Below are 14,802 nucleotides of genomic sequence, written 5' to 3'. Positions count from 1 at the left end.
TTGATGCAGCCGGGGGATACAAAACGTCCACAATCACGGCAACCTGGAAGAAGTGTCTGGAAGAGGACACAGCCGACTTTGATTGATCATCTCGTAATGATAGAGAGAAGCTTGAGCCACGAGCTTTTCCCAGTTGGCCGCAAAAAGGGGAACACCCCTTTCGTAACGTATATTACCCATGTAGCCAACAAATTACTGATAATTCTCCCGCAAAGTTCCTACATATTCTGGGAGGCATTACATAGTTGGAGCTTCGAATCGGGGATTAATATACCCACTCGTAATATTGAATAATTATATCAAGGGAAATTAAAAATGGAACTCCAAAAGACTGATCCAGAAATACTGTATCTGTTGGAAACAAATTTGAAATTATTTTTATTAGTAATTTGCAACACTGCAACCGGATTTGGATTTCCTTGACAAATATTTGACGTAAGACTCAAAAGGCCGTTCCTTGCGATTATTTTTTGTACAGTCAGTACTTAAAATTTTGTTCTTGCGAAGCATTTTTTGTGTCTTGAATCGTATAAATTTATTTTGTTTGACTTGTCGGAACGGGCCGGGCCGTTGGCCGTTTAATCCGCGTTCCAAGTGTGGGATTTTTGGTTAAAGGTGACTGGGTAATCGCAACAAATCCGTCGTGATTTAGTGACAGTCCATTTTCCTGCTCACTAAAGGAATATGTAGGAGTCTGCATAGAATGATCATAAAATGGGGGAAACTCCGGGACACTTTACTGCTGCGGCAGCCTTGGGCTAAGCTCTACTCGGCTGTAAATCCGCGCACAGCTGCTAACCGCAAGGTCCTCCACCTGCAAACGCGCGAAAATATCACTCGCAATGCACTTTTGCAATAAAAAATCCTCGTCAAATCGTCCGGCCGAAACTTTTACAAACATAAATCGATTAGAGTTTTTCGCGAACTTCTCTCCGGCGAAGTTGTTGATGCATAATTGAACGTAACCAGCAAACTTTGAGTTTTATAAAACATGTACGGATCGCTAAATAAATTAGCGTTGCCATTTTCAAAATAAATAAATACAACGTCCCGGGGGAACGTATAATCGCACAACAAAACGCGGGATAATTAGTCAAGACCAGTCAACCCTCATCACGCAGGCTTACTCATACAACAGTCATATCCTTTTCGGAACAAACTATTGATTCCATGAGAAATGACACCGACAACACGTCGAAATTCCAAATTGGCGGAGGAGCTATCAGGCGAAGCTCTCGCAAACACCTTCATTTGGAAGATCGGCTCGCACGAGTGTATTGCTGGTTGCGCTGGGCGACTTTAAAACACGTGAATCCGTGAATGTTTTCCATTAGGTATTTCCTTTTACTATCTCATTATTATTTAAAAAATATTATCATAAAATAGCTGATTTGTATATCAAGGCAGGAAAGTGCAAAGGAAGGTGCAAAGTAAGTGTGGTTTTCCTCCCACATGAGGTAAAATAAACAAAAATTCTTTAGGAAGGGAAAAACTTACTTTGCACCCTCAAATTTGGAAGCACTTTCCATAACGATTTTTCACCATTAAGGCACAGGAATCATTGCAGTTTACGCTCCTGTTATATTGTTGTGAATGATATGTAGCTTCTTATGTTTGCGTTTAATTCATTTTAATTCAAATTCTAATCCAATTTTCCACCACCGATAGATACTACATCCATGACATTTTATTAGGGAAACTTGGTTTTGGTGTACATATTTAAACAGGGGATTGCGAAAAATCGAAAAATCACATTTCGCATTAAATTTTTTTTCTGAGCAGAGGCCGAAATACCTGGCCCGACGCCGTTATTTATTGAATGTTTGAAGGAGTGGCAATGTTGAGATTGTCTTGAGTTTTTGTTTGTAAAAGTTGGTCCTTTCGTTGAGGGAGCGTTCCGCCTTTGGGCTTTTGTGAAAAAACTGGTCGTGCGTAAAAGTCCGAGATATCAAACGGACGCAATCTATTGATTCCCGATCAGGACACGTGCGGCACAAAATCACCTTAGGCCTGTAAACATCAAAAACAAACCAATTTTCGTTATCGTATCCCGAAATATGTTACGGGTGATTGGCGATGGTCCCTTATCCGATCTCTTTCGCTTCTTCCGAATCGAATTAAATGCGAGTTTATGTAATTATTGTGATACATAGGCCCGCGACACCTGTTACTCACTCCCACGTTTAACTAAATTATTCGCCTAAAGTCGATACAAAACTTTCAAACAAAAAAGTTTCCAAGTAATCATATTAAAATTCATTTCAACCTAAAGTTTATGAATTCAAATAAGCGTTTAAAGGTCGCGCTAACTTTTTAAAAATTTAACTCTAGCGCTGCCGCCTTATTCAAAATATATGGATCCGACATGCTAATGAGTGGGGTATTTTGCAGGCTCTTGGAGACGTTCGCTCAGAAATAACTCGCATCGTCAACTAAGCACGACTTTTGCAATTTACTCCAAGCGGGGAATTTCAATCAAAACTCGGCTCGGTTAACATCTGACATTGTGATTTTCTCCACTAAATATTTACGGATTTAATTTGATTTTTAGTGGGCTTGATCATGGGCGCCGACTTTTTCAATACACGAATGATGAACTAAATTAGTTTACTTTTCACTATTTTTCTCAAAACATGTTGGCATTATTATCTAGTTTTCGGCCGAATCAGCGGTAAAAAAGATATTTAAAACGACACGTTTTCCAAAAGACTCATTTCAAATATTTTTAATAATTTTAGTCGGGCTTCTGCTATGCAGGCCGGTTGGTAGGGGTGTCATTCTTTTTGATCGTCACTGTAACACACACACTTACTATGTTCAGTTTTACAAAATCCGTGTGCAGCAAAATAAAATGTACACTGTATACGCATTTTACTTAACTGATTCGTTTTACCATCCTCTAGCTACTTCCAAATTTTTGCTAAACGATTCACTAACACGCTGTATTAGAACAAATCTAAGGTATTTTTGACATTTCAAGTAAGTAGGTAAAGTTCAAGTTTTTTTTGAGAAACAAATGCAGTTTTAATAAATTAAGCAAATGCTCTCGTACGCTGTTTTGAATTAATAAATTCCTGTGGGCGGCCACCGTGGGTTTGATTAAAAATCACAGTATCGATTTTGAAATTTGAAAATTACGACGTTGGTGTAAAGAAGCGGAGGTGGTTTGGGTGGTTTCGGCGTTGGTGTCGACAGGCAAAGAAATGATCGTCGAGGGATGAATGCACGTATGTGTGGAGAATCCGTCCTCGAAGCGCCCATCAGGGAGAGTCGGACGATTTGTAGCGCTTACCCAGCTGCCTGCAGCAGGAGACGACACATTCGCCATCCGACACAATACAAATGTCCCACATCCCACTAGTGTCACATTATAATAGTGAGTTGTAGTAAAAATTTATGGAGCCATTTGTAAAAAGAACTGTATTTATACACGAGAGTAAAGTAAAACAAACCGCTCTGTCACGCGGGCCGTAATCGACGGTGGAAACCAGCCCGTGCCAAACTGAGCGCTACAGGGTGGTAATGTTTTTATTTTTCATTTTTCAGCGATAAATCAACGCCCTTTATCGCACACACAGCGATGTTCAAAAGTAATTTGCGCCAGGTTTATAGTTCGAGGAAGTGAGTGTGAAATTACACTGATAAGAAAAATTATGACATATTTTATAGAGGACACGCTCAATATGCACCACACTCGAATCACACTAACAAGCTTCACTAATAAAAGTACAAAAATAGGACAGAGTCGGATAAAGTAGTGCAGTAACACGAGTACATCCTTGTTGTTTTCAATGGAGGCGCATTTTTTCATACTCTATTTTCGCCAATTGCTACTTTTCAGAAACAGTTATCATGTATGTTCCAACAAGAGACGGTATAAATATGATCCTAATTTATTTACCTCAATCATTTGCTGAAAATATAGTTTTTTAAAGGATGAACAACCTAGAGAAAACTATCCAATTTTTCAAAACTTGTAATCGAGTTCGTACCGGAATATGTATATTGGTATATTACAGGCGCAGACCTCGTAAAATTATGTGAAACACTCTGTATATAAAACAATGATATATGAAACCGTGCAGAATTTGAATAGTGGAAGTGAATTGTGAAAAAGTCTGTTAGGCTCTACTTATTTTCAGATCGTTGATGAACATTTGATATTTTATAAATTTTAACGTTTCATACATAAAATGAATGCAATAAACAATTCAGTTATTGATTTTTGTCATTTATTTACCCAGCGAAAGAGATTTATTAAATCGTTTTATCCCAAAATAACGAGAACATTTTGCTTTTCCGTTTTCATTTCTCTGTTTATTACCGGGTTTTTAGACCATTTAATTTTCAATTTTAACTTCCATTAAAATATAAAATAAAAATCACGATTTAAAGCACGTTGTATTAATGCATTAAAATAATAATGGAGTAATAAGTAATTTTTGTTATAACGGGTTATAACGTACGAGATTAGGTGTTTTACAACTGGTCCTTTTTAAGAAAATGGACGAATTAGCAGACATTTTTTCTCTTGGATGGTTCTAAAAATCTGTGTCCCAAGTTTGAGTGTTCATTTTAAAAGTTATTAAAATAAAACAGTTCGAATAAAGTTGAGGGTGCCATTATCGTTTCACAGTTGAGTTAAAAAAGAAGAATAAAATGTTGGCATAGATGCCTTAGGAGGGTTGCTTAATGGCACGCCACTGTCGGTGGTAAAGCGTCTAAAAATATCCGGTCGTCTTTGTCGCGGCGTAAGTTGGAGGGATGTTCCAAAGTAGATTAGAGGAATCTCTGTCGTGTTTAGTTACAGTTCTGCTACACATTTATACGATTTGCGAAGCAATCTTCGAGAGAAATAAGTCTCTTCTTAATCTTTGATGCATTTCGATTGTGGTAAATGAAATCAGAGAGCAGGTCTCTGTGTGTGTTGGTTGCGCATCCTTATTTCGTCCGATGTTGGAGGCGCGTTTGGAGTAGTTCAATTTAATATCCGGCCGGCCCTGACATTTGAATTAAATTTAGTCTGTCGGCTTGCTATCTTACCCGTTTACAAACCGCATGATAATATTGGCCTACCGATCAATATGACGAAATGAAACATTTCCTATTTGTTTCTTTTCGGAATCTGGAAACGCATCACCGACCTGTTTCCATTGTGAATAATTCCTGGGCTCCCCAGCGCCGTAAACTAGAAGACTCTGTCTGGTTTCATATGCAGTTGGCAAATCGTGTTTATTCCTCGAGTTTGTTCTGTTTCCATTCAATATTCAACGACCACCTTGTACATATTTCATACGTTTTACCACGAATGAAAATGAAGACTCTCGTCGCGCACGCATCTCCTATCAAATATTTGTCCGGAATATTGTTTTCTTCGCAGAATTAAATATTGACTTGGAAATTACGAATTTATGCCCTTCTAAAACGAGCACTTTATAAAATGAGACTCGTGATACAACACGTAACCCGTTAGGTGCTCAAGAACGCAGTTACGAAAGCTCTTTCCGGCGAATTTTAAAATTTTATTACCTTAAAACGTCGTAATAAAAGCTCACAGATACGACGATATTTAAACGGGAGCCACCCCCGAATTCCGGACGATGCGCGAGATAAAACATTGAAATTTGACGGGTTCTTTGCCTACCGCGGGCTAAATGAGTTATTGCATACCAAGGAAATAATATCGGCGTCTAAGTGGAGGGTTACCCGGATTTATTGGGGTGATTCATGGCGATGCGGTGGCTTACAATGTCTACCAACTTATTCTTTCCCGATATATTGCGCTTAATAACGTCCTCAGATTTTAGAATTACCTATTCAAAATCTTCGCCGAGATTGGATTCAGACATTCGCTCCTCTCTCCCATCCGCGGTTAATCGTAATGCCTGCCTTGACGACAGCTAAGCGCCCCTTCTCAAGTTACTCGCAGTTTTTCAACCGCTGCCTTGAATAGGCAATACCTTTTTGCGCACAAATAACTACTTCCCTCTATCTTAATACCGAAGGCAGGAGGAGTATTTACTTTTAATAAATATTTCTTTTCTCACAGTGAAAATCGGGACAACTTGGCAATAGATAGATACTTTTCAAAAAGTAGGATACAATACAAATAACGCTCGGTCGTTTTCTGTTGAATCAGAAATACATTCTTTCAAATTTTTAATTTTGCTCTTGATTACAATTAATTTTTCTTCTCACCGAGGATTTCTATTTATTGTTCCTTGTTCTGTATTTTTTTAAATTTTGAAAATGGAATTTTTGGCAATATGGTAGCGGAGAGCAATCCGCTTTATTGATAAAAAATCTACACACTTCGAGAGAAATTTAGTTTAACAAAATCTACACAAATATAGAAAATCAAAATCTGTATTGCTTTAAATCTGGTTTTTGGCCAGAATTTAGCGATTTCAGCCTTCCTATAGTGACTTGTTTTGAAACAAGAAGTAGTTTGAACTGGTGCATAAATAGTAATTTTTGGCCAGCAATAAAGCGAATTAGACGTCTAGTAACAGCTAGCTTTTTGTTAGTGTTAAGTTAACACAATATGTAAAAGACGCTGTGGGCGCGTTTAGTCACCGTAGTGATACCACATGCACTGTTACTCTGTGCTGTCCTTAGCCACAGCTTTTCGGTAATAATATCTGGCCCCACAATTTGGAATGGTGATTAATTTAATAACCGACATCAGTGGTTTCATAAGTATGCAGAAGTTGTAATGATTAATTATCTTCTCAAACCGCCAAACATGTAATCTCCTTTTCATTGGGATCAAACATTTCGAAAATTTTTGTTCTAATTTGACTGGCATAGATTAAAATTTCAAAGGAGTGTCGCGCAAATTAATGAAGCTACAATGTGAATAAATTAGTTGCTTTCAACCCCAAGCTGCGTGTAGATTACCTGTGCGTTTAATTTTACGATATAAAACATTAAATTTTAAACAACAGTTGCATATCAAATTTCAGCAAAATGTTTCGTTGCACAAAACGTATATATAATTAACTTTTTCAACTAATTAATTAAGTTGTCACTGATATTATCACGAAGTAATTAAATATACTGAAATTTACATTTATTTTGTTCGCTGTTTTGCAGTCAAACATCAATAATATTTTATTGCAACATTTGTAAAATTAAATGCGCCCAGTTTGAGTGGGTTTGAAGAGGATGTCGTGTGGGCCAACAACTGGAGTAAAATAAGCCGAGCTTTTTTATCCTGGGAAAGATCAAGCGCGTGGAAAATTGGCCCACACTGAAGCAATGCGATCAGCACACGTCCGGAGAAGATGTTTCCAACCGAACTTTATTTATTACCGACCTTAATAATAAAACTTGATGAAATTCGAATAAAAACAAAGCGAAACAAAGGATAATATTCTTGATTTTAAACGGAATCAGCGGAGTGCGGCGAAATGAAGGGGTGATGATGCGTCAACGTTGTCTCGTGTCGAGTTCATGGGTAATTGTTTTATTCACTTCTGTTCACTTAACTGAGGGTAGTTTTAATACGTGATTGTGGGAAGTCCGGTGTTTATGCGCCATGTGTGCTTGACGTTGATTGTAACCTCCGCGGACAAGTAGCAAGGGGATCAACACGTTCTGTTTTCCATTACACTTGTTGCAGTTTTTTAAAAATAGTACTACGAGGCAAATTAAGCTTGTAAATTTGGATAACACGCCGTTAATGAGTGTTTAAGTAAGTTAACTTTGTAACAATGTAATAAAGCAGGATGATACATGGTCTGAAAACGTGTCTGTAGTCTGGTTTGGACTCACTTCCTTTCTAACTTGGGGCATATCTTTTATCCCTCCACATAATACTTTGGCGTTGTCTCAGAAAGAGTTTCAACGTTTCCCTGTTAATAAACTTTCAACTCAAAATGCTAACAAAGTAACATTATACAGTTTGGGGGTGAAACTTTGAGTAACTGGGTAAATTTTTTCGACAAACTTCACCAGCGTTTATAATTATTTGATAAGGTCTACATATTTGATTGTGTCAGACTTTGCAAGTTTAATTATAATTAAATCAAAACTAAAACAAACACCACTCTCTTCCAGAATGGAGAGTTTTCGATTGATTCAGTTAGGACGTAATGCAATTTAGCACATATCGGTTACAATAAGAGGATTCTAATTATAGCTGCATTGGAACGTTTTAGTCACTAATGAGTCGCTGGATGGAAACTCTCTAATTACATTATTTACATATGTGTTTGACTGGCGCTCTGCTCTAATTTATATTATGGGATAAAAGCTTTCAGTAGCCGTGATTAAAAATTTTTGCTTTATTGTAGACAATGTCTAAAATGGCTATTGTGGCGCGACTTTCCATTCGCATGGCTAGAATGACTGAATAAAATAACTTTGCAGGAAAATAATACAATACGCTGCAACACAAATACATTAGCTTCCTTTGTGTAGGACACACACAAATGGGAACGCTAGTTAACATAAACCAATAACTTGTTTTATTTTTGCTGGGGATACAGCATGGTCCCGAAAAATCTTTTTGCCCTGCTGTTTAGCTGCTGTCGGGTGATGGATGGCCGAAGCCGTGATGTATCTCCCTCATATCGGCCGCATTTATTCATAGACGCGGAATCGCATTTGTGTGTCCAAGTGATTGGATCAATCCAATCTCTCTTGCCACTATCTCAGCAATGCCGAGCGCGTTTCTATCTTCACATTAGCATTCCGCCCTTCTCCGTGTCACTCACAAAATTATATTACAAAATACTTTAAAAGGGGATGATGAGGCCTCGTTTCCATGCGGGTGATACATTTTCTATGAAATTAAATCTCTTCTGATGTGGATTTGATACGAATTTGGGGTGGCCCAACACAGATAACGGTAACAAACTCCTCCAAACTATTTTAATAAATCAGTTCCGCTCGACTGAAGTTTACTATCAGATTGATACAATTTGCGATATAACACAAGTAATAAATAATACAGTGCGACTGAGAGTCGATGCTGTTATTCTACTACTAAAATGTCTTTATTGCCTGTTTGGCTGTACAGTCCTACTTGAAATTATTTGACATTCTACATTACGCATATTTACACTTCATTTTACTTTTCCAATTTTTTTCCCGAACCCTTTACTTCTTCATCCATTCTTTTCGTTAACAATTTTCGTTTAGAACCTTTTCCCTGTCAAACTCGCACATTCTGACAAACAATGTTTCTCCCTGTCCTTATTTCCATATCTAAATCTGGCTATGATTTTCTTTTCTTTACTTTTCATCTTCTTAAGTATTTGGGGAGTTCATCGTTAATAAGAAGGGCATATTTTGCATTATACCTCGATTTTCTTATGCATGCTATTATTTCTGCCTGTCTGTGTCCGCATCTCTCAGTTCATCTTCCAATATTCTTCCCTTTTCTCTGATTCTTTCAATTTCTATTCTGTGTATATGCCTATGTAGTCAATACTTCGTTTCGAAATTCTTCTTCTTTTGTGGCTTTCTTTTTTTAACTTTCTTATCTGTTTCTCTAATGGTTTCTCTAATGGATCCACATTTTTGGTCCCGGTACAACTGTTTTGACTTCCCTGTTATACTTCCATAAAGTGATCTTTTCATTTTTCCATACTTATATTTTCACTTATTTTTGTCTTTACTTTCTCTTTCTTTATTTATAAATTTCAACACCTCTGTCTCTGTCTCTTTATTTTGTTTACTACTTCTTCTTCTTCTTCCTGCTATTTTTTTCTTTCTTCACACTTTTTTTGTACCGTTTTCTTGCTTCTGTGTTTGTACCTGCTCCTTGTCCATTCATTTGGTTTATCACTGTCTTCTAGTTTATCAGTTGTCATTCAAATCCCTTGTGTGGATGCGGGCCAACCGGAAACTTCGTTGTCTGTTTCCGTTAGAATAAACTCGTCAAGACGTTACGAGTTATTTGCGAGCTTTTGTTGGAACGTCATGATGACGAAGCAATCGCAGTTATCGAGCCTTCTTTCAGGCCCGGAGGGGGAAAAATGAGGAAAAATATAATTATCAGATGCCATGAAAAGCGGCAGTTTTTGAGAACGCCTCCGACGAATTTTATAGTTGCTAGCCGAAGAAATTGCATGTCTAATAATGGAAATTTATTCAAAAGGAAGCACTGTCGGTGTTCGTGGGACAAGGCATCAATGTACATGCCATAATTTATCGTCAACTATTTTAGAGCGGAAACACAGGGTGATTAATTAAAAAGGACGGTGCCAAAGTTTACATTTATGACCTATATGACCTCAAAAATAGGTGTGCAATTGAGTTGAGCAAACTCGGAGATCGCCAGTGCCAAGCACATCATGTAGATCAAAGAGCGTCGGAAATTCTTATTTTTCGCGTTTCTTGTTGAGAGTGATTAATTACACGCACTCGCAACGGCAAGATTGGATGGGGCAAGGGGAGTCTTCTAAGCAGACGTAATTTCCTGCCTCTACTGTTAACGACTCATGAATCAGTTCCTTCCTATTGCATTTTCAAATTAAAGCTAACATGCCACACACAAAGTTCCTCCGTATGGCATAAACATTGGATTCAAGTTGTCATAACAGGGGAAAAAGTTAAATTAGACTTGTTGATCAACGTCGTAAAAGGAAAAGTAAACGGGAGAGCTTAATCGCATCAAAGTTTTCAGTAATGTAACGTGGTTAATTGCCGATTTGCTCATGAAGTGTGACTTGAACGCTACTCAGTCTTCGTGCTCACTGGTTCCGGTGAAAGGTGCTATTAGCGACTCGACTCCAGTTGCTGGTGAATCTTTTGATAGAAAATATGGCCAAAAAAACATCAAGCGTGTAATGTTGAAGCTAATCTAAGCTAAGGGCGGCGAAGTGACTGATTTCCCGGAAAATTCGCTCCAAAATACGCCAATTTAGATAAAGCAAATTGAAAAAGTAAATGAACACTTCTTTTGATAGGAATCTATGCTCCGGGAATAAATTTTATTGTTTTCGTGTTAATGCAATCCATTAGTCCGGTTTCAGCGGGCGCTATAACTCATGTTCGGTGCCACCTACAATGTAGTTTTTTCAGTAGCGTTATCGCGATGTCTGGCAGCTATATTCTCATTTGAATTTTAGTATGATTGATGGCATATTTAAAACGTGTATAGCTGCGGATAATGCCATGTCATCGTTGACATTCTCCGCTCCGTATAGAAATCCAAACACAAAACGCAAACTCTGCGAGGTCGTCCCGTTTTTGTTTAATGCAAGTGCGGGGCGAAGGGTTGCAGCGCCTTTGGGGTCGAAAAAGATATCGAATTAAGAGCAATTTTCCGGTCGACTACTTTCTTTTTCACGTAAACGTTTTTAATCAGAATTGTACAAGTGCTCGCCAGTTTTATTAAAATATGAAGCCGTTCGTGAAATATATGGAAGCCCTTAACATTCCTGTTTTAATAAAACGAAATGCGTTTTGAGGCTGCAATTTAATTTCACCTCTCGTCACTTAGTTTCGCCAGAAAGAACGGCCCTCTCGTATTATTGATGGTGCGGCGGGAGCATCATTAATAATAAGAGCTTCACATACGAAGCTCTTTTACACTCAACACGTCCCAACCGACACGCTTTTACAATTACGTTTGCGTCAGGAAAGAACGGCGACGTTATGCACGCAAAATGGGACCAACGCTAATTCAAAATGCCACATACATACCACTATCATAGACCATAACACAATTCCTAACGTGACAACGTAGACACGCTATTCAAAAGGAAACAAGGAAAAACGAGAAACTCGCAGCCCTTTGGGACCAAATCACAAGGAAAACACACATACGAGTACATTAATTTCCAAAGTAATTAAAAGAAGCCCAAAATCAAAAAAGCGATCGCAATATCAATAAGATTTCATTACCTGTTCCGGACAAAATGGGTTCTGTAATTGCTAAAATATTACTGTAGAAATTTTAATATATTATATAATAAAACAGAAAAACAGAAAACTTTGCATTGTTTTTAAAGCATGTCTTACTAAATGTACCTGTTCAGAACAAATAAAAATTTCTAAACTTGCATCTGTTTGTATTCAAACATAAACTACTAGCTAAATGGAAAACACAGAGTGAACCAAAGCATTCTTGAAAGTCTGGCAAAGCCAATCAAGAAAGCAACTACTGCTCCAAAGAACGGACGCTCTATACAATGACGCTTAAATAGAAATAAAGGTGTAATTCTTTTTGATCGTAAGATTGCTGACACAAAAAGTGAATTGGTCGAAGCGAAAAAATAAACGAAGAATTGTAAGGCAGAAAAAGACTGGAGAATGAAGAAAAGAAAAAAGAAAGTAGTCTCAAAAATAAATACTTACGAGTACAGTTGAACCACTGTAAATCGAACGTATTGGCTAGTCCCAAGCACTTACTAAGTAATGTGAAGAAATCAATGTAACTTTACTTCAACATCTCGAACCTCTTAAGTCAAACTTATACCTCCATAAGTAAATTTTTTTGCAATGCTCATACGTATTGACTTAATTTCATCAGTGTGTGTCAACAATTTTAAATTTTTATTGTATTGTGCGTTGTTTATACGACAAATTTATGTGATTGTCTAATAAGACAATATAGAATTATAAAAAAGCAATAAGTTCCGAGACGTCGGTATCCGGATTTTTTTGTGGTAATAGGTACTTCGAATAGAGGTTCGACTGTATAACTATGGAAAAGTGGTAGGAAGGAAGTAAAATTCAGTTTGTCGCAATTAAGACAAATCAAGAAAAACCGTACACTTGAAACAACATTGCCAAAAAATTCAAAAAACTAAATAAAAAGCTAATTGAGTGATTTGACAGAGATGATGCAGAAACTACAATAGTCATTTGGATAAAGCGGCGTATTAAATTTGATTCCAGAATTGACCATTTTTGAACAAGTTGTATAATTTTTGGTCTACAAATAAAATCGTCCTAAGCAGACCTAGATAGCAGTCATTTTAAACATTTCAGTCCTTTCATGAAAACATTTTATAGAAATGCATACACAGGAAATGAATGCAGTAAGCATTGCTACTGCAAATCTATCAAGTGAGAAATTATTCGAATGTTACTGGTACATTACAATAAAAAGCAAATTCAGTTTTCTATACTATTGGTATTCAAGCAACTGGCATATATTTGCGTCCATTCAAGTATAAATAAAATGGTCTGTGGAAATTCTGTCAGACATGAATATCATAGAAAATAAAGTTCATACGCATCAAAAAATTAAGTTTAAAATGACTTTTTGAAATTTGGCCTGTGTGTATTATAAAATAATTATTCCAAACGCGCTGAATAAAATATTGATTCCAACTTTTACGTGATAAGACTTGAATTAAAACACGAGAGCTGAGGCAGTGAGATTATACTGAAAAATGTTTACAAATGATTTATCACTCGAGGGATGTTCCTGCTTAGATGTTAAACACTTTAAACTTGACAAGCTTCCAGCTGCAACAGTAGCACCATCTGCATCTCCTAGTAACTGTTTTCACCCTTCCATTTTCCAGTTCACTTTGTCATCTATTTTTTATTTCCGTGGCATACATGCGGAGTTACTGCGACAGGTATAAAATATGTTTCTCTTGCCTACTTTTGAAAAAGTGAAATCCCCAAGCGTAACCAATTAAAAATGTAAATCAGTCCATTTTCGCACTTGAATCCGTGGCAGTTATCTTATTAGGTCCGGACTAGAGATATTTCAGGTCACGACACAATGGAAATAACTCCAGGTTATCACATGAATCGTTGCATGTGGGCCGGATTAATGTAAAACACGTGCCCGGACCCGACAACCGAATCATGTATCCTATCAGTCTGTATCAAAACCACCCTCGTTTCGTATTCCGCTATCCACCCCTCAACATTTTTGTTTAATTCAAGCACCAATTAGAAATCGTAAATAGAGCCAAGTCTCGGCGTAACAAGCGAAACTTTTGAGAGTATTGTGTTTTCGTCAGTAATGAGCAAACTGATTCTATCGGGTAATTCGATATTTTTGCTAGCTGATAAAAATGCTTCCGTCTGAGAATAATGGAGATTACGTATAATCGCGCGTGGATTTTATGCAAATAGAAAATTGGCTACAGAAGCATCAGTAATCCGGTAAGCACAACGGTTGTATTTGCTGCCTTGATTGATACCGTTCACCTGTGCTCTTTGGGGCGGCAACTGCGTCGTCTTCAGAAATTAATTTCTACAACGCTTCAGAGTAATTTGGAAATAATTAACGTGGCTTCCTGTATTTTTATTGTGATGCTGCTCTCTTAACAGCAAAATTAATCGACAATATAAAATAATGCAATTTCATTTATGCTTCAAAAAATTCGATAGTTTTTGTAAAATATTCAGCTTGAAACTTTGCCGGTAAGAAACAACTAGGCAACTGTTACATTTTTATTTTAACCACAATCCTTTTCAGAAAAATTAATTAACGACAAGACCGCTTCTCGCTGAAAAGAGGCGAATTTAATATAACGCGAAATAAAACTTGGTAAAAAATGTCGTAGAGGAGAGGCCTTATTATTCATAAAACGCGACATGACTACGCTGTTATGAAACTTATGAAATAATAAATCATGGTACTTACCTTTCCGTCTGGACTGCATACTTTTATTCCAGCCAAGGAAATTACCAGGAGGACGTACTTTTTTCGTGAATTACCCTAAAACAAGGAATATTAATTAAGCTTATAGTTATTCATTACACAAAATGATAAAAAGATTGTTTATCTATCAGTGAATAGAGAAAAGATTTGACGAGTTTGAGTGTAAATCTGACGCTTTAGTTCACGAATAAATTTTTAAACCACGAGTGATAACA

General features: G+C 37.1%; 1 protein-coding gene across 2 annotated transcripts in view; it reads right to left on the bottom strand.

Moving 5' to 3' along the window:
* LOC663672 (EGFR adapter protein) overlaps positions 1–14,802 on the bottom strand; it is a 109,718-nt gene that overhangs the window by 29,778 nt on the left and 65,138 nt on the right. For both annotated transcript variants that reach the window (XM_015984963.2, XM_015984967.2), the window contains one exon: positions 14,570–14,644. In XM_015984963.2, the coding sequence (XP_015840449.1) occupies positions 14,570–14,644 (75 nt within the window). The remainder of the gene's footprint in view (positions 1–14,569; positions 14,645–14,802) is intronic.

This window comes from Tribolium castaneum, chromosome 4, assembly GCF_031307605.1.
Source record: "Tribolium castaneum strain GA2 chromosome 4, icTriCast1.1, whole genome shotgun sequence".
Classification (NCBI taxonomy): Eukaryota; Metazoa; Arthropoda; class Insecta; order Coleoptera; family Tenebrionidae; genus Tribolium; species Tribolium castaneum.
The sequence above is the reverse complement of the archived record's forward strand: the minus strand, read 5'-3'. Positions and strand labels throughout refer to the sequence as shown.